Here is a 20,724-nt window from a genome sequence, read left to right as displayed (position 1 = left end):
GTCTCTAAGGCCCCTTCTAGCTTTAGTTCTAGGAGACTATGTGTGACTTTAGACAAGTCACTTGCCTTCTGAAGGTCTCAGCTTCCTCCTACTTACAATGAGGTGATTGGTGCTGTTGTTGTTTGCTGTTTGTCCTTAGTTCTGGAAGAGGACCAATGATGTCTTGACTTGCACATGAACTGGATTGAATTGAGGCAGAGTTGCACAACGTCGTCAGCCTCACTGTCTCCTCAAAGTCAGCCTAGCTGGCCTCCAAGGTCGCATGCCTAAAATTTCTTCCCCTCTCCTGTCAAGTCTACCTTCACCTCTTAGCTCCAAGCCAGCTTCTCCAGAAAGTCTTTCCAACCATCCCCAGGTTATAGTTATCTGTCTCTGTCTCTCTACCTCCTGTACCTCTCTTTATTCAGTATGGGTCATTTTGGAATGTAACTGGAACTCTTTCAGTGAACACGTACTGAGTAACTACTAGGGTAATGAATTGTTCCTGTCCTCAAGGGCTTTGAGTTATATAATACCCCATAGACCATAGGCATTAAACTCATGACTGTATGTGGTTTCAAAACTCCGGAATACAACCAAAGCAGATTAAAATGTAATTGGGAAAAATGTTTGATAAAATAAATAAAAAATGCAATACAACATAGATAATGTTGATTTGTGGGTTTCTAAGTCACCATGCATTGCAAGGATCCTTTTCATTTGAGTCTGACACCGAAGTTGTAGAATACAAGGCACTTTAAGAAATGCTTATTGAATGAATAAATAACTATCATGTGTGGGTATGTGGGAAGTGTCTTCTGTCTGGCATAAAGTAAGTCCTTCAGGAGTTGAGAGGAAGGTGTTCAATGTCTTGGCAAGGTGTTGGGGAAGGGCAGAGAAAGCTTCATGGAGAAGGAAACATTTGAGGTCAGTTTTAAAAGAAATAAAACTGATAAAATCTTAGCATGAAGGGACCTCGAAGATAATCCATATCTTCAAAGAGGCAGAGATGGGCAGAGGGCATTCCAGGCTCAGTGTAAAAGGGGAGGGAGCTCTTTTGGAAGAGTGACATTACCACACAGAGATGGTTTTTATGAGAGAACAGATACCAATGGGAAGAGCATAGATGTGGGGCCTCCATGGCCTCCAGCTGCCTGGGATGGCTGATGGTTTAGATAGGAAGAAAGAAATGACAGCATGCAAGGCCCCCCCAAAGCTTCTTTGGGTTCAAATTTCTATTGAGTTTTAGACAGAGAGTTAAGGTGGCATTAATAGGAGACTGTCTCATCACCACGAAGGCAAGGCAGTTGGGGAGAGGGAGCATGGAGTTCTGAAATCAGGGTATCCTCTGAATTAATAAAGAATAAAAAATGAGGGACAGGGACCCGTGTGACTTAATCTAGGTATGCCATAGCAAGAAAGAGGCTGGAGAGGGGGGTAATGCCTGGTCCATTAAGGTTTAGCACACATGTAACCTGTGGGGCTAAGGCTGGCACCATCACAATCAGTCCAGGTTTCACCAGCTCACACCAAAAGGAAGGACATACATTGGCATGGTGTCAAATTGAAGGTACACCAAAAATACACACAGAGGTGAGAAGCACAGGGCATAGGGAAGTCAAATAGTCCAGTTGGACTAAAGCAGGTTTGAGTAGGGGAGTCATGGGAGATCAGGTTGGAAAAATAAGTTGGAGTCAGGCTATAAAGGGTCCTGAATGCCAAGCTAAGAAGTCTGGGCTTTATTCAGCACACAATTGGGAGTCATTGCAGGGTGTAGAGTGGGAGAGTTACATGATCCCAGCTGTGCAGGAGGGAGAGTAACCTGGGAGTGGAGAATGGGACAACACCAAATGTGGGGAGAATATTGCAATGCTCTAAGTGGGGTCCCAAACTAGAGTGGTAGCAGCAAGAGTGGAAGAGAGATGGAGAGAATGTCATAGCATTGCCAACAATTTGATGACTGATTAACCATGAGAAGCGAGGGAGAAGGAATAGAGGCTACTTGGGGGGGCTTGTAGCTACATTAAAAAGATGGAATTTAACTGTGGTGTTCCATTGCCAAAATGGAGAAGTCAGGGACCATGTCTTATCTCCTTTTGTATCCTTTCCAACAGCCCACGGTAGGCATGAAATAAAGGATCACTGATCATAGAATACGAGCACAATGATTTGCCCTGGGGAAATAAAGCAAGTCATCAGAGCCTTTCCTTCCAGAGGTCTCTCACCAACTGAGAAGGTACCTCCATGCTTTTGATAGGTTATTAGCAAAGAAACAAAGCTGGGGAAGTCTGAATGTGAACTGGCAGGGCTGGGAGGAAGATGGGTACCCACTCCAAACAATACCTGTTTCCCAATGTTGAGGAAGTGTTTGGTTATGACAGGTATGGATACATAGGAAGACTTCCAAAGGGTCAGCCTCAATTTATCTCCAACCTTGGCATAGGCCCTCACCAAGCTGGACCCAACCTGCTACATCCTTAAGCCAGATTGGCCTCTTTACTCCTCTCCCTCCCTGCCACCTGATCTCAACACACTTGGCCCATTTCTGCCTTCTTTGTACATGCCTATTCCCTATCACCCAACCTGGAATGCCCTCTCTTTATGCCCATCTTGGAGGCTGTGTCATGAAGTGGGAAGAACACTGGAATCTGAGTCAGAAGACCAGGGTTCAAATCCTGACTCTACCACTTCCTGCTTGTGGGATCTTGAGTAAGTCCTTTCCTCTCCTTGGGCCTCAGTTTCCTTATTTGTAAAATGAAGGGGTTGGACTAGATGGCCTCTGGAGTCCCTTTTCAGCTTGACAATCTATGATCCCTATCTATTCTTCAAGGTCAAGTTCAAATCCATCCATTATGCTTTCCTTGGCCGACTCAACCTATACCAACTTCCTGTAGCATCTGGTGCTTATCCACTAGTCTGATGCACATGAAGGGACTTGTCTTATACTTCTTTGCAGCCTCCACAGTAGCAGGGAACCTGTGGCCTCAAGGTCACATGTGGCTCTCCAAGTCCTCAAGTGTAGCTTTTTGAGTGAGTTCAAGTTTTACAGAACAAATCTTTTTATTAAGGGAATATGTTCTGTGAAGTTTGGAATCAAACGGCCACACTCGAGGACCTAGAGGGAATTTGTTCTGGGAAGTTGGGATTCAGTAAAAAGGCCACACTTGAGGGCCTAAAGGGGATTTGTTCTGTGAAGTTTGGATTCAGTCAAAAGGCTGCACTTCAGGACCTAAAGGACATGTGGCCCCGAGACTACAGCTTCCCCACCCCTCTAGGGCCTAGTATGCTGCTTTGCACGCAGCAGGTGCTCAATTCAGATTTATGAGATGATTAAACCAAGAGCAACAAATGTGTTTGGAAAGTAAAAGGACTAGCAGAGATTCTTGGGATACAGAAGCAGTTTGTGGCTCTGACTCCATTTCAAGGACTAGAAAAGATGGAGTAGACACAAGACTGGAAGATAGTATGGACCAGTTTGGATGGCCAGATCCAAAGAAAGCCATGGATGGTTTGGCCAACTTCTAGTGTCTTCAATGGAGTGCCCCAGGGATCTGTGCTTGGGCCTGTGCTATTAAACATCCTAATCAATAGCCTAGACAGAGGTCTAGTTGGCATCCTTATTTAGTAAGTATGCAGATGATACAAATTTGGGAGGGAGAGCTAAGAATCAGAATCCAGAGACATTTGAACATGCCAGAATGTCAGAACAAATCTAATAAAATGTCATGGAAGGAGGGATGAATGTAAAGTTTTATGCTTGAGTTCAAAGAATCAACCACACAAGTCCATGGTGGGGAGGCATGGTTAGACAAGTAGACCCAAAAAAGGGCCAACCTAATACAATCCTAGATAACGTAAAAGGCATAGCTGATAATGTGAACAGCTACCTCTTATACAGCACTTATTATGTACAGACACTGTGCTAAGTGCTTGCCAATTAGTATCTCATTTAATCCCCACAGCAATCCTAAGAGGAAGGTGCTATTATTATCCTCATTTTACAGATAAGGAAACTGAGGCAAACAGAGGTTAAGGGACTTGCTCGGGGTCACATAGCTAGTAAGAGTCCAAGGCTAGATTTGAACTTAGGTCTTCCTGACTCCAGGCTCAGCACTCTATCCACTGCAGTGCCACCTAGGGCCTAGGAACAAAGGGATGCTCCCACTGTACTGGTTGGATTTAATTAGAAGTACTGGGCTCAGTTCTGGGTACATTTTAGGGAGGGCATTGATAAGCTGGAAAGTGTCCAGAGAAGAGGATCAAGTGAATGAACTAGGCCTAGTTAGTCTGAAGGAAAGTAGGCTCAGGATAACTGTCTTGAAGTACCTGAAGATTGAGCACCTGAAACATGGATGAGACTTGTTCCATTTTGCCCCAGAGAACAGAATTAAAAGTAATGGGAAGAATTTTCAGAGAGGTAAACTGAGGTTGGTTGTCAGGAAAAACTTCCTCACACTCAGAGCTGACCCAAAGTAGAATGAGAGGACCCAAAAGATATCTGGTCTAAGCTCACCATTTTTCAGATGAAGAAAGAGTCCCGAGGAGATTTACCCAAGACCACCCACAGGTTCCTCTATCTCTAGCCAGAAAGGCCTTCAGAGGCCCTTGAGTCCAATACCTCAATTGACAGGGAAGAGTAACTTGCCCAGGGTCACACCAGCAGCGTGTTCACAGTAGGAACTGAGCCCCGGTCCTCTGACTCCATGGTCAATGCAATTTCCACTGTAGTAAGCTGCCTCTCATACTGGGATCTCCTTACTGGACATCTCCAAGCAGACATGGGATGGCTGCTTGTCAAGTATATGGCAGGAGGCATGCTTTTGGGATGTGGGCTGGATTAGATGGTGCCCAAGCCCCTTCCAACTCTGAAATGCAATGACTTCTGAGGGTACTGAGTGGCCTCTCACCCCACCCCACCCTCTCTATCCCAAAAGGCAGGGAGAGAAGCAGTGAGATTGCCAGCCATCGTTTATTAATTGATTCTATACATATAAGGCATGAAGGCCACCAACATGGGGGAGGTGACTCCTTCCAGTCAAAAGCCAGGGAGCCATCGCTGATCATTCCAGGATGTGGTTGGTCTCTAACACAGTTTGCAGGATTTCATCCACCTGATCAGACTCAAAGTTGACTTCCTCCAGCTCCAGGTGAGGAAGAATGGAGGCCAGCAGGCGGCTGACATTCACCCGGAGGCTTTTCAGCTTCTCCAGGGTGCTGAGATGAAGGAAGAGAAAGGACAATGGTGAGGGGTTCAGGAACAAAAGGGGAAAATCAAAACAGCTGGTCAGAAGTGGGCTCTCTCCCCTCGCTCAAAATTCCTGACCCCCATCCTCCACCAGGCAGAACCAGGAAGGAACAGACCACCTACCGCCCACCTCTAGTCCCACCCCCAAAGCTTCCCAGCAGATACTGGAACTTCTGGGAGCCAAAAGGCTGGGCTCACCCCACCCCCCCAATAGCTGCCCTGTTTTAAAAAACTCAATCTTAAAGGAGTTCTTCATGGATCCTTTCTATGCTTGAATGAGACCATAATCAACTAGGTAATCTGAGGTATCCAAACACGAGTTACTGGCAGCAGGGAGTTGGCACAAGAAAAGGTTCAGCCAATTCCAGTTAATGGGCCGGGAGCTGGTTCCTTCTTCCTTCTCAGTACAGTGGGTTCAAGACCTGTCACACCCCTACCTGGCCACACAACACTGAGCTAGCAGCAGTCTGTTTCCCCAATCTGTCCAGAGGGGCTAACGCCTACTCCAGTTACCTCTGGAGCCAGCAATGAAGGCCTTACCAGCCCTCATCATGTGATTCATGGACTGCTAAGGGGCTACTTTTCCAACTGGGACTCTGGCTTCACTAGTGGGGCTGGAGATTATGGAGGGGAGACAAGCTAATTACAGAAGAATAGAGAGGAGTCTCTTCTCTTCCTCTCTCAATCCCAGATTTAGAAATTTAATTTGCTGTGAAATTTTAGTGACCAAAGGAAAAATATGAGACTGGACCTCACCCCCTTCTTTGCAGATGTAGGGGACTATGGGTGTGAAACAGGGCATATGTTGTGGGACTTGATTGAATGTAAGAATTGCAGCTCCTTGAGTGGAGGACTATTTTGTTTTGGTTACTCTTTCTCCAGACTTAGCACAGGGCCTGGCACATTGTAGGTGCCAGGATTGAGCAAACTAGTTCTGTTTTTCCTCTATGTTATAAGAGGAAGCATATATTGGGAAATGTAGGTGCATAAAGACTCAATATGGAAGGTGAGCTATAGGGGAAAGACTGGTAGTTACAATGATGTGGGAGTTCCCAGATGGGAAAGCTTCCTTTCCCAAGGAAGGTTGGCTCCTTCTGCACAATTTCAGAATCTTAAGGTGTGGCCTCCGACCCCAAGAGCCTTGAATGACCTGCCTAGTGTGTGGGAGGCTGGACTTATCCCCAGGTCTTCCTGGTCAGTTCCCTAGCTACTGCATCACCCCAACTCCCCCAAAAAAGCTGGAGGGAATTCAAGTATGGGAGCTGGAGACTCTAGGCCAAGGGCCTGGCACATTCCCCACCAAAGACCAACAAAGCCTGGTAACAACCTCCTGTCTTCTCCCTCCGGGCTCTGGTAGGAGCCCTGAGCCTCTCGCAGGACCTCCACTCGCATCTCTGTGGCCTTGAGCTGCTCCTTGAGCTCCGTCTTCTCCTCCAGGCTTCTCTCCAGCTCAGACTTCAGCACCTGCAGCTCAGCCTGGCGGTAGCCCATGTGCTTCTTGCTCCAGTACAAGCTCTCGCTCTCACGAGCCCGGAGGGTCATCAGTTCATGTTGGGTTCTCTCAAACTCGGTCTGCCAATGGCTCTTCTCTTCTTCTAGCTCTTGAACCTGTGGTCCAAAGAACAGGGACACAAGCATATATGGAGACCATGTCTCCACTGCCACTCTACACTTTGTTCCATTACTTAGACCCTACCCTGGCCTATTTTGTACAGACACTTCCTGGGGTTCACTCCATTTATGAATTACTATTAAGTATCTCAATGCCAGCTTGGGCACAAGCTTGGGAGAGAAGCTGGGTTCAAATTCTAGACCTGTCAACTTATTTGGGCAGGTCACAGCCTCCCTGGGCTTGCCTCAGTTCCCTTATTGGTAAAAAGGAGAGGTCTGGCTTCAGTGACCTCTAAGGTCCATTCCAACTCTAGACCCGGGATCCTAGGATCCTGGGAGGTTCATTTATATGGAACATCCATACCACCATCACCTTCCCCTTGGTCGCCACTTTTGATTCCCAACACCAGCGCCCCTGACCTTCTGTTGCAGCAGATTCCTCTCTGACAAGATGGTTTCCAGTCGTCTCTCAGTCTTCTGTTCCTTGGCCCTGGGCTGACTCAGAGCTCCATTATCCCCAGAGTCCCCCTTCTCACTGCTGGGCATGGCACGGGTCTGGCTCCGGTCCTCTATCCCCCGTCTGTGCTCAGCTCTCTCCTCTCGACCAAATGGAATCAGCTGTATGGGAGCACCGCCATCCATGACGGCTTCGGTGATCCCAACCATAGCCACAAAGGGGCCTTTGGCCACTTCCGGTGGTGGCGCTCTGCTCTGCTCTGCCACCAAAGAGCTTCGGCTCAAGGGTGGCCAACCTTTGGCCGCATCAGTCATCAAGGATGACCGCTGATTTCCGAGCTCCTCGGGGTGCTTCCCGGGCATCCCGTCCTCTCGGACACTCACCAGGGATGCTTGGCCTGGGCCTTGGTCTCCAGCAGGTGCCACCCAAGCCTCATCACTACTCTGGCCTGCCTCTGGGAGAAGGCCTCTCTCAAGGTCAGGTTCACCTCTGTTGCTCTCCATTTCTTGGCGGAGGGCAGTCAACTCTGACCTCTTGTAAGAGTCAGAGGCCATCACTGGCTTCTGGGACCGTTTCCGTTTTACCAGTGGCTCCTCATCTAGGAACATTTTGTGCTTGCTGCAAGAATAAAAAGCAAGAGATTAGTGTGGACCCTGCCAAAGTTCAGGCTATGGGAAAGCCCACCTTTTGCTGCTGTCCCCCAGCTCTTTAATTCCCCACATTCAAATCCTCATCAGTTACAAATCACAGCTTGGGAGAGCTTCTGGATGCAACTCTACCCTCTAAATTCAAGCCCCCTCCCCCAATTCCCTTTGCTTAGTAGAAGCCTGCCCAGACACATTTGGGGAAGGGGCGGAGAGGGAGAGGGAGCCTGTCTCAGGCAGGAACGACCTGACCTTTACAGGAATTTTGGACACAGGCAGTGAAATCAGCCCAGCTTTGAAGTTTCTCAAATGCAAAGAGAGGGAGAAAAAAAAACAAAAAATAAACACATAAAACAACCCCCTAATGTGAAGATGGAAAAAAAGTAAGGTTACAAAAAGGCCTGGTGGGGTATGTGGAGGCGAGCAGAGCCAGCCTGTTCTTTGTAAAGTGTCACAAAACCAGCCAGTTTCAGTCTTAGGCACACGTTGTTATATTGCAATGGAACACCATTGGATCCCTTTGCCAGCCGCCTGGATTGTGGCTATGACCCATTATTCACTTGTAAAAGTTAATTAAAACACAGGGTCCTCGCCAGAAACAAAGAAGCCAAATCAGCCCAACCTAAGCTGATTCAAGCCGCTGGCCAACTACCGCCTGGTTGAGACCAAGGCCATGCTCCTTGGGTCCTTCAGGAGGACTCAGGGGATCGAGCTGTGACCTTGACTCTTTGGTTGTCACACACACACACCGAAGGCAAGGAGATCTCTAGCCCTGGATGGCTCAATGAGTCTGAATCAGGCAACAAGACTCATGCCCAGCCTGCCTTACCTTTAGCTCGCGCCCCCTTCCCCAATTTAAACTACAAATGTGACTTCCAACTTTCCAATAAAAGAAAACCAATCAACAAGCATTTATGAATAACCACTTCCTGCCCAAACATGCCAGGCACTGTGCTAGTCTGAGAATGCAAAGGCCATGGATAATCACCACACTGCCTCCCACTCCATCCCCCACCACAGGGCTAAAGTCCACATCGGTGCCACATCTGGATAGAGCCCTACAGTGAGACCCTTCCAAAGCCTTAGCTTCTCAGCAATTCCCTGCTGATCTTCAAGTTCACTGGCCAGTTTTCTAGGTCTGACATGTGGGATCAGTTCACTTAGCTGGTGTATTCAGGATAGAAGCTCCTTGAGGGCAGATGTGATTTGATTTTTATCCAAGGTCTAGCACACTGCCAAACACATAATAGGAAATTCACAAACTCTGTGGATTGGTCGAGGACTCTCTCAATTGAAAATAAGCTTTTTGGGGATGGGGACTGTTCCTTTCTGTCTTTACATCCCCCCCCCCAAGTACTCAAATGCAGTGCTTGGAACAGAGTAGGTACTTAAGAAATGCTTCTTGGTTGACTAGTATGCCTACTCTTATAGAACTTAGTCTCCCCAGTAGAATGTTAAGGTATCTGAGGGTGGGGACAATTTGACTTTTGACTTTGTCATCTCCAGGGTCTAGCACAGTGATTGGCACACAGTAGGCATTTCATGAATGCTACTCAGCTGATTGATGATAGCAGACCAACTCACTGATCTGCAAACATCTGGGAAGGCACATAATCCTAGGTAGCAATTATCTCTATGAAGAAACAAAAATGCCAGATTAGAATTTCAGAAAAGCCTTGGATTCAGCCCCACGTAGTCCTAGTGAAAAAAACTAGGAATGAATTGATATGAATAACGCTGTCCCAAAACTGGCAGGAGGGCCACATCCAAAATATAATCATCAATGGTTTGGGGTCAACCTGAAAGGAAGGGTAAACTGAGGCATATCCTACAAGGTTTTGTTCTGAAGTGAACACTAATGATGATGATGATGATGATAACAAGCATTTATATGGTGCTTTAAGATTTGCAAAGCACTTTACAAATATCATTTTATTGGCTCCTCACAACAACTTTGGGAGGTACTTAGGATTATCCCCATTTTGCAGATGATAAAACTGAGGCTGAGAGAGCTTAAGTGACTTTCTGAGGCAGGATCTGAACTCAGCTCTTCCTGACTCCACCACCTGCATTCTCTCCCCTGTCACTAGTGAATGCTTGTAGCTGGTAAACAAAGTTGGATGGCACAAAGTAAGTCCTTCAGGAGTTTAGAGGAAGGTGTTCAATCTTTGGAAGAGGGTAGAGAAAGCTTCATGAAGACAGGGTAGCATTTGAACTCGGTTTCCAAAGAAATAAAACTGATAAAATCTTAGCACTAAGGGACCTCAGAGTTAATCTACATGAACTTCAGAGGCAGAGATGGACTTGAGTGGCAGGGATCTCCGTTGGAGGACACTGGGTACAATGGTAAAAGATGGCCATTAAGGTAGCCAGACAAATCTGAAACCAGAACAGCAGCTCAAAGGGGAAAGCAGGCTCAAAGCCAAGGCATACTGGGTGTACCAAAAGTTTCAGTGCCATTCTAAGCTTTCATAGGATACAAAGGAAGGTGTTGGCAGAGTGCAAGAGACTGAAGGAGTCAGATTGTTACATGTTAAGAAGGTTATGGAAACACTGCAAAGGGTGGAAGATGGGTTATGTGATCCAAAGGAAAAAAATGGTGTCCGAGAATCATAAATGCCCCCAAAATGGTCGAATTCTAATGATAGGCTAATGGAAAGATGTGTTTGGTTGGAAGTCTGGAGAATGATGGGTTCCAGTAACCACCTCATATAAGCCTCAGAACTTTGAGAGCCTGGGCAAGGCAATTAACTTCTCTGTTCAGAACCAGAGTCGATTTGCATTCCTGGAGGGCGATTCCACATTGGAGGTTCCCTGAACCAATGAAATCAGAGGTCTGGGCCCAGAACAAATACTTAACCCATAAGACTGTAAGGTTCAAATCAGACTGTGACTGCATCTAATACCATCTTAGGGGCTTTGGGGAGTGCTTTGGCCCCTCTTTAAAATAAATACAAGCTTTTAGTACAGAGCCTTGGCAATGGTATCAGTTTCTGGGGGAAGGATTTTTTGTGTTATCTTGGTATTCTCATGTGGCTGGCATGGTGTCTTGCATACACCAGGTGCTCAATAAGTATTTGGTTTGGGTTTGGGTTTGGGGGCTTTTTCTTGCATTGCATAACTTTGGGGGAGATCTAAATAAACTCCATGTGCTGGTCACTGCTTACTTCCATTTGTCCTACAGCAGTTAGAGAAACATTTCTCACAAACACTGATAGGTGGCTGATCTTCTCTTCGAGAACCAGATGTTTTCTCATTTTGCATATGTACATGTGTAAGTGAGTACATACACACATGCACACACATACAAGTTAGCAAAGTGCTTACAACAGCTTTGTTGAATGAGAAAATAAACAAATTGTTCTCAATGAGTAAGGTATGATTTCCCTTTAAAGCAACCAGGGATTGGGGACTGGCTAAATACATGGTGGTCCATGGGTGTAATGAGATACTCTTGTGTTAGAAGAAATCATGCATGTATGGTGGATACAGGGAAGCCTGGTAAGATATACAGAAAACGAAGCAGGGTGAGGTAAGTGGAGGAAAAGCAACACCCAGGATGATGTCGGGGGAGAACAATCACATATCCTGAATTTGAAGGAAATGTACCCAAATTACAGGGCTCTGGTAGGACTTGGGTGGAGGGAGAGAGAGAGGCTCCTGCCCCCCACGCTGGCCCTTTGGGGAGGTAGGAACGCCAGAGGTACTTTTTGTTCCCTCCAAAAGTACTATTTGTTATGCGGGATGGCTTTCAGGGAGGGTGAAGAGAAGGGGTTCTTGGGATTACTATGGTGATATAAGAAACAAAAAAATTCAACAACAATTTGTTTTTTCTTTAAGGAGAGTTGTGGATGCCAAAAAGAAACCCCCTGCTCTACTACCCCTAGTCGTTTCCTGGCTAATGTGATCAAAGCCTAAGAATATACTTTGTCATTTGAACTCAAAGCTTGAACTTTAACCTTGGGTGGTCAGGTGGTACAATGGATAGAAAATGGGAGCTGGGGGTCAGCAAGATCTGGGTTCAAATCTAGTTTCTGATGCTTACCAGCTGTGTGACCCTAGGCAAGTCATGTAAGCTTTTGCAGCCTTGGTTTCCTTGTCTGTAAAGTGGGGATAATAACAGCATCTATCTTGAAGAGTTGTTGGGAGGATTGAATGAGATCATATTTTGTAAACAAAGTACTATACAAATATTCATTTTCAGAACTGGATACATTTTTTATGCTGAAAGAAAATTAGTTACCTTCCAGTTAAACCGTAGCCACAACACAAAGTAACTGGTTCTCCTGAACTTATCAATAAAATGTTTCTTTGTTGCTATGTGATCTAGGACTCCTGGGGCTGCTGGCCTTGCTCACTGGTTGGCCCCCCTTCCCCAATATGGTTGGTTTCTATCACTGACAGGCTGAACTCACCATTTTGGAATCTCATTGGTCTAGTCTAGAGGTGTCACACTCCTGGCCTACAGGTCACACACAGTCCACAAGACTTCTTGAGTACAGGAACCGGATTCAAATGTCATTGGGAAATGTTTAACAAAATAAATACAAATACAATACAGCATCAGGGAATGTTCACTTGTGCTTTTCTAAGTCAGTCTGTGAAGCACAGAGATTGTTTCTATGTGAGTTTGACCCTGCTGGTCTAGTGACACCCAGCCTTAACCAAAAGGTTTTCATCATCTGAGCCCCCATTTTACAAGGAGTCCCTGAGCCCAAACAAATCACCCCCTCAAGATGGAGGGTCCACAATCCCCCTAGTCCCTGAGGTGGTTTGAGCCCTGTAGACCAGCAGCCCGAGGGTACGATATCATTTAGCAGGCCCACACAACATGAGTGGAATGAATTATTATCATCAACGGCCACCTACCTCTTCTTCTGAAGAGAACAATTGTTCTCAACAGGCTGTAAGGCACAAATGAATGGGCTGGGCACCCCCACCCCCACAGGCCAAGGCCCCACTGCCGCCTGGAGCAGGACCGCTCATCCAAAAGAACAGTTTAACGAGAGAGAGAGAGAGAGAGAGAGAGAGAGAGAGAGAGAGAGAAGGGGAGGAAGGGAGAGAGGGGAAGGGGAGGGAGAGAGAGGGGGAGGGAGAGGGAGAGAGAGAGAAAGGGAGAAGGGGGGAGAGAGGGAGGGAGAGAGAAACAGAGACAGAGAGAGAGGGAGAGAGAGAGGGAGGGGGAGAGGGAGAGAGACAGAGAGAGAGAAGAGAGAGACAGAGAGAGAAAGAGGGAGAGAGAGGGAGAGAGGGAGAGGGAGAGAGACAGAGAGAGAGAAGAGAGACAGAGAGAGAGAGAGAGAGAGAGAGAGAGAGAGAGAGAGAGAGAGAGAGAGAGAGAGAGAGAGAAACTGTTGAAGTGCACCACCCACTGGCAAAAGCTATACTGCACCTATAACACATATACCCACAATTCCCTCCTTGCCTCAGAGCCCAGACACTCCCCTTTAGAAGTTACAGAAGCCAAAGATAGAGAGGGAGGGAGAGAAAAAAGGAGGGACAGAGGAAGGACACAAGAAGAGAGATAGAGAGAAAGAGAAAAGAAAAACAAAAGGACTGAAAGAAAAAGAGGGGAAAGAAAGAAAAGGAAGGAAAGAAGGAAGAAAAGGGGAAGGAGAGAAGGAAAGAAAGCAATAAATAAGGAAGAAAAAAGGAAGGAGAAAAGAAGGGAAGGGAGGAATGGGAGAGGAAAAGAATGGAATGAAGGAGGGAGGAAAAGAGGAAAGGAGGGACAGAAAGAAAGGAGGGAAGGAGGAAGAAAGGAGAGGAAAAGAAGGGAATGAGTAAAAGAGAGCAGGGATAGAAGGAAGGAAAGAAGGAGTGAAAGAGAAAGGGAAGGAAGGAGGAAAGTCTATGTTCCAAGAAGCAAGAAATTAGCCACACCAATGATCGTGATATATTATGTTCCAATCCAAGACGTGGCCAAACACATAGGCTTAGGGACACACAGGCATGGCTTTTAGCCCTAGTGAGGATAACAAAGACAGAGCATCAGACTTGAGTGCAGGGGTGGCAGGGCCTTCAAGTCCAACTCTCTCATTTTCCAGGACATGAGGCCCAGGGAGAGGAAGTGCCCCCACTCCCCAGTATCCCACAGGCAGTAAGTAGCCAAAGTGGAAACCAAAGTCAGCATGTGCCCAGGTGCACATCATTTTCTAAAAGAAAACAAACACAAAGTTCAGAGGCTGATGGTGATTGGAAGTAACATCATACTGTGGAAAGAGCACTGGATTTGCAATGAAAAGAGCTTTGTTCAAATCACACTCCAGTCCCTTAAACTCACTTACCCTCCTTAGGCCTCAGTTTCCTCCTTTGTAGAATGAGGAAGTTGGACTGAGGGCCCTCTAAGGTCCCTTCTAGCCCCATAGAAGTCTATGTATGACCTTGGTAAAGTCCTTTGCCTTCCCTGGGCCTTAGTTTCCCCTGGATTAAATGAGCCTGTGGAAAACACCTCACCCTTCCTGGGTCTCAGTTTCCCCCTTTGTAAAATAATAGGATGACCTCCTGACAGAGGGGTGATTTGTTTTGTTTGACTATGCCTATGTTTCAAGGATCTTTTTTCCTTTTCTCCAATAGGGTAGATGGTATATAAAAGGGAGAGAAAATAGATTTTGTTAACTAAAAAAAATAATTTAACTCAATAAGTAAAACAAAGCAGGATAAGATGGCTACTGAGATCCCTTCCAGCTGGAAATCTACGATCCTACAATTCCATGAAGCCTCTGGCATTTCATATGTGTGAGAGCAACACTACTCTAGAAGCAGCTACAGCAAAGCAGGGGTGTGTATGTGTATATATGCACATGCATGTGCATGGTCGTATGCATGTGTGTGTGCGCACCTGCACACATGTGCGTGAAAAAGCTGACTCCAAAGCTTCAGACAATGGAGCTCTTCTCCCAGGCCATCCCTGAAACAGCTATCTCAATAACCCCCTTCCTTCCTCTCCACCTTGTTGTGAAGGCCGACGAGGTAATACTGGTAAGGTGGTGAAGCCTCTAAGACTGTGAACATCCAGGGCTGTCTGGTGCCAACCAAAGCATCATACTGCCTGCCTCCCCTGCCCCTGCCAGCCCACAGGGCCCACGGGCTCCTGCCCACTGCTTTCCCATCCATGAGGCTCCCTGGGCCAGTACAGTGTCAACACATCAGCCATGCCAAATAATAATTCACAAACAGTCTCTTACTGTTCCCAAGCAAAGGAAAAGAAACCCATGAAATTACAGGTCATTGAAAATTTTGGAAAATCTTCCAGAGTACACACACACACACGCATGCATGTGTACATATACATATACACCCACACATATATACACATGTACAGACATAGTACACGTATACAGACACATATATATGTACATACATATACAGACACATACACACAAACCATACTATTAGCTAAAAGTGCCGCTGATCCTGCTGAGCTCTGTGCTTGTGTAGAACAAAAGCCCAGACAAAAGCCCACATCTTGATAGAGGTGGCTGCTGCTGACTGCTAAAAGGAAGGGCTATTGTTTCTTACCCACCTGGATAAGTGGAGGTACATCGGCTCCGGAGGCCTGGGGAGAAGACAGGGAGCCGGGCGTTCTTCTGCCAGAAGCAGAGGTGCGTGAGAGCCACCAGCTCCATCACCCCTCACTTCCCTGAGGTCCTCCAGTTCGGTTCTAGCCTGCATAGGAATGGACTTCAGTGGAGCAGTTAAGTACCTGGCAAAGAGAGACAAAGTTTAGAAAGGCCCAGTTTCCTAAAGGAAGCTGCTGTTGGCTGGGGGTAAAAGATGAGCTAGCCAAATCACAACCAAGTCATTCCCATATAAGATAAACAGAGCACAGTGAAACACGCTGGGCCACTGACCCCAGGCAAGCCCAGTCATCACTCTTATCAGCTGCTCACCAAGAGCCAACCTCCTCCTCATTTGGTTATTGGCTCCCAAAGCTCTCCCACCCAGGAAATGGACCCAGAATTCTTAATCATTGTCCAGTTCTGCCACAGTAGGAGGGCAGGGCTTCCAGACCTTGCAGATCCGCAGTGGGGGTTCATTTGAAGGAAGACAATGTAGATAAAACTTTTTATGCTGGTTTCACAGGAACATATGCAAGGTACAAACTCACAGCAATTTTTCTGAACACATATACCCAAAGACAAAGTGTGTGTGGTGATGGGGTGGAATATGGGGGACTCGCTGGGAAGGACTCCTTATGACTTTCCCATAGGATCAGAGATCTAGAGTTTGAAAGATGAAAACAAAGGTAAACAAAACAGAAATTAACTGGAGGGAAGATGGGGCAATCCCACAGAAGTACCCCATCTGTGATCCAGACCTTCAAGCCAAGACAGTAGGGCTGAACATCTAATGTGCTACCTATGTGTATAATAATTAGCATGATCTTAGATGAGCAATTAATTGTAAAAGAGGGAAGTTCCCTTTTGACCTTTCCCCCAAGTTTGACCTTCCCTGACAGAGCAAATAGAAGATGACCTCAACATGTAATGAGCAGATCTCTGTGGGAATAAGCGTGGTGGGAAGGATGTATACAGAATGACAAAGCTGGGCGAAGAAGGTACACAGCACTGGGGTGGACAATGGGAAGAGAAGGTCTTGGGAAGATTAGCCAATCATTGTACCCTTGAAGGTGTCCTGGCTCTGTAGCCAGTAGGGACCTCAGAAGTCAAGTTTAACCCCAGAGGGGCCTAGAGGGATTAAGTCATAGATATTTCTCTCAAGAGATTCTCAATCTACAATTGCAAGAGACCTCAGAAGCCATTTAGTCCAACCTCCGCCAATTTACAGCGGAGGAAACTGAGGTCTAGAGAGGTTAGGTGACTTGCCCAGAATGGAACAGCTCATAAGTGCCACTGTTCTCTTCTCTCTGTCCCTTGCCCCTTTATTCTATTTCCAATCTTGTCTTGCCAGGCCCAAGTCCTGGACCGCTCCCACCATCATGTGCTGCTAAATAAAGCTGGGGGGTGGGAAATCTACCAAACCACACTGACTGGATTCACCACAAAGTTATGCTATGCGATCCTGTCTGGGCCCTCGCTGCTGCCAGGCAACCCTTCTCTATCTGCCTTAGCAACTTCCTATCTCACTTTCCAAAACAGCTCTTCCAAATCTTTTCAAACCTCCAAAGGCTTTTCCTCCTTCACCCTCTCACACAAGAACTCTACCTCATATTTTATAGAAAAAAATTGAGGCCATTTGCTGTGAGCTCTCTCATCATCTCATAGCACCCAGATACCTCACAAGTGATCCAACTCCATTCAGTCTCCTCTAGCAGACTACTTCCCACCCCAGCATTTAACTCTTAATTTCCATCTTTCCCTGTCTGCTGGCTGCTTCCTTGCTTTCTACAAAAATGCCCAGGTCTCCTCTATCCTCAAAAATCCCTCACTTGGGACCCACAGGTACAAAAATATTTATAGCAGCTCTTTTTGTAGTGGAAAAAGAATTGGATATTGAGGGGATACCATCATTGGGGAATGGCTGAACAAGCTGTGGTACATGGTTGTGACGGAATACTACTGTGCTATAAGAAATGATGAGCAGGGGGGAGGAGCCAAGATGGCGGAGTAGAAAGACACACATATGCTAGCTCCAAACCCACAGCCCATAAAATATCTGTAAAGAAGAACTCCCAACAAATTCCGGAGCAGCAGAAGCCACAGAACAACAGAGAGGAGATTTCTGTTTCAGAGAGCCTTGAAAAACCGACGAAAAGTCCGTTGTGCCCCGGACCAGAGCCCAGCCCAGCCCTGCCTTGGCCGCGTGGCACCGAGAGGAGCAGATCCAAGCAGGCTTCAGGGACGTAATCTCCAGCGGCCGCGCAGGTCCCTCCACCCACAGGTGACAAGGGTTGGTGAGAGAGTCTTTTTGGGTGGCCAACAGGGGAGTGGGGTGTCCCCGTGGCTTGGGCCCCCTCGGGAGGCAGCAGCGGGGGCGGCAGCAGACAAGGGCTCCCAAAGCAGGCTGGAGCTCAGATTCATTGTTGAAGGTCTCTGCATAAACCCCCTGAGGGAACTGAGCTCCCAGTGGCGGCCCTGCTTCCCACCTGAGCACCTGAACTGAATCTCACACTGAATAGCAGCCCCGCCCCCACCCAAAGCCCTGAGGCTGGGAAGCAGCATTTGAATTTCAGACCCCAAGTGCTTGCTGGGCAGATCTGGAGGCGAGGTGGGTGTGGAAAGAAAACTCAGAAGTCAAGTCACTGGCTGAGAAAATGCCCAGAAAAGGAAAAAAAAATAAGACTAGAAGACTACTTTCTTGGTGAACAGATATCTCCTCCCTTCCTTTCTGATGAGGAAGAACAAGGCTTACCATCAGGGAAAGACACAGAAGTCAAGGCTTCTGTATCCCACACATCCAAAATAAATATACCATGGGCTCAGGCCATGGAAGAGCTCAAAAAGGATTTTGAAAATCAAGTTAGAGAGGGGGAGGAAAAACTGGGAAGAGAAATGAGAGAGATGCAAGAAAAGCATGAAAAGCAGGTCAACATCTTGCTAAAGGAGACCCAAAAAAAAATGCTGAAGAAAATAACACCTTGAAAAATAGGCTAACTCAATTGGCAAAAGAGGTTCAAAAAGCCAATGAGGAGAAGAATGCTTTAAAAAGCAGAATTAGCCAAATGGAAAAGGAGGTTCAAAAGCTCACTGAAGAAAATAGTTCTTTCAAAATTAGAATGGAACACATGGAGGCTAATGACTTTATGAGAAACCAAGAAATCACAAAACAAAACCAAAAGAATGAAAAAATGGAAGATAATGTGAAATATCTCATTGGAAAAACAACTGACCTGGAAAATAGATCCAGGAGAGACAATTTAAAAATTATGGGTCTACCTGAAAGCCATGATCAAAAAAAGAGCCTAGACATTATCTTTCATGAAATTATCAAGGAAAACTGCCCTGATATTCTAGAACCAGAGGGCAAAATAAATATTGAAAGAATCCACAGATCCCCTCCTGAAAGAGATCCAAAAAGAGAAACTCCTAGGAACATTGTGGCCAAATTCCAGAGTTCCCAGGTCAAGGAGAAAATATTGCAAGCAGCTAGAAAGAAACAATTCAAGTATTGTGGAAACACAATCAGGATAACACAAGATCTAGCAGCTTCTACATTAAGGGATCGAAGGGCATGGAATAGGATATTCCAGAAGTCAAAGGAACTAGGACTAAAACCAAGAATCACCTACCCAGCAAAACTGACTATAATACTTCAGGGGAAAAAATGGTCTTTCAATGAAATAGAGGACTTTCAAGCATTCTTGATGAAAAGACCAGAGCTGAAAAGAAAATTTGACTTTCAAACACAAGAATGAAAAGAAGCATGAAAAGGTAAACAGCAAAGAGAAGTCATAAGGGACTTACTAAAGTTGAACTGTTTACATTCCTACATGGAATGACAATATTTGTAGCTCTTGAAACTTTTCAGTATCTGGGTAGTGGGTGGGATTACACACACATACACACACACATGCACACACACACAGAGACAGAATGCACAGAGTGAATCGAAGAGGATGGGATCATATCTTGAAAAAATGAAATTAAGCAGTGAGAGAGAAATATATTGGGAGGAGAAAGGGAGAAATGGAATGGGGTAAATTATCTCTCATAAAAGAGGCAAGCAAAAGACTTTTTAGTGGAGGGGAAAAGAGGGGAGGTGAGAGAAAAACATGAAGTTCACTCTCATTACATTCCACTAAAGGAAGGAATAAAATGCACACTCATTTTGGTATGAAAACCTATCTTACAATACAGGAAAGTGGGGGAGAAGGGGATAGGCAGGGTGGGGGGGATGACAGAAGGGAGGGCATGGGAGTAGCGAGCAATTTACACTCATGGGGAGGGACAGGATCAAAAGAGAGAATAGAAGTAATGGGGGCAGGATAGGATGGAGGGAAATATAGTTAGTCTTATACAACACAACTATTATGGAAGTCATTTGCAAAACTACACAGATATGGCCTATATTGAATTGCTTGCCTTCCAAAGGGAAGGGGTGGGGAGGGAGGGAGGAAGAGAAGTTGGAACTCAAAGTTTTAGGAACAACTGTTGAGTACTGTTCTTGCTACTAGGAAATAAGAAATACAGGTAAAGGGGTATAGAAAGTTATTTGGCCCTACAGGACAAAAGAGAAGATGGAGACAAGGGCAAAGAGGGATGATAGATAGGGCAGATTGGTGATAGGGGCAATTAGAATGCTCGGTGTTTTGGGGTGGGGGGAGGGGACAAAAGGGGAGAAAATTTGGAACCCAAAATTTTGTGAAAATGAAGTTAAAAGTTAAATAAATTAATTAAAAAAAAAAAGAAATGATGAGCAGGCAGATTTCAGAAAATCCTGGAAAGACTTACAAGAACTGATACTGAGTGAAGTGAGCAGAACCAGGAGAACTTTTTGCACACTAACAGCAATATTTGTATGATGATCAATGACACACTTAGCTCTTCTCAGCAATACAAGGACCCTCTCTTCTTTACTCACCTGTTACTGTGGAGGGTATCATCATCCTCCAAGTCACCCAGGATTGAAGACCCAAGCCAGTTCCAAAAGACTTATGATGGAAAATGCTATCCACATACAGAGAAAGAAGTATGGAGTCTGAATGCAGAACAAAGCTGACTATTTTCCCTTTTTTTGTTTTTTTTCTTTCTTGTGATTTTTCCCTTTTGTTCTGATTCTTCTTTCACAACATGACTCATGTGGAAATATGCTTAACATGATTGCACATGTATAACCTATGTCAGATTGCTTGCTGTCTTGGGGAGGGGAGAGGAAGAAAAATTTGG

The 20,724-nt window shown here is 45.9% G+C and overlaps 1 protein-coding gene across 4 annotated transcripts in view; it reads right to left on the bottom strand.

Annotated features, from left to right (window-relative positions):
• Window positions 1-4,929: 4,929 nt before the first annotated feature.
• MORC4 (MORC family CW-type zinc finger 4) overlaps window positions 4,930-20,724 on the bottom strand; it is a 42,281-nt gene continuing 26,486 nt past the window's right edge. For all 4 annotated transcript variants that reach the window (XM_072626706.1, XM_072626708.1, XM_072626709.1 and 1 more), the window contains 4 exons: window positions 15,462-15,641; window positions 7,256-7,910; window positions 6,552-6,832; window positions 4,930-5,193 (listed from right to left, as the gene is read on the bottom strand). In XM_072626706.1, coding sequence (XP_072482807.1) covers window positions 5,040-5,193; window positions 6,552-6,832; window positions 7,256-7,910; window positions 15,462-15,641 — 1,270 coding nt within the window. In that variant the 3' untranslated portion in view covers window positions 4,930-5,039. The remainder of the gene's footprint in view (window positions 5,194-6,551; window positions 6,833-7,255; window positions 7,911-15,461; window positions 15,642-20,724) is intronic.

Source organism: Notamacropus eugenii, chromosome X, assembly GCF_028372415.1.
Source record: "Notamacropus eugenii isolate mMacEug1 chromosome X, mMacEug1.pri_v2, whole genome shotgun sequence".
Classification (NCBI taxonomy): domain Eukaryota; kingdom Metazoa; phylum Chordata; class Mammalia; order Diprotodontia; family Macropodidae; genus Notamacropus; species Notamacropus eugenii.
Note: the sequence above shows the minus strand (reverse complement) of the source record. Positions and strands in the feature narration are given on the sequence as shown.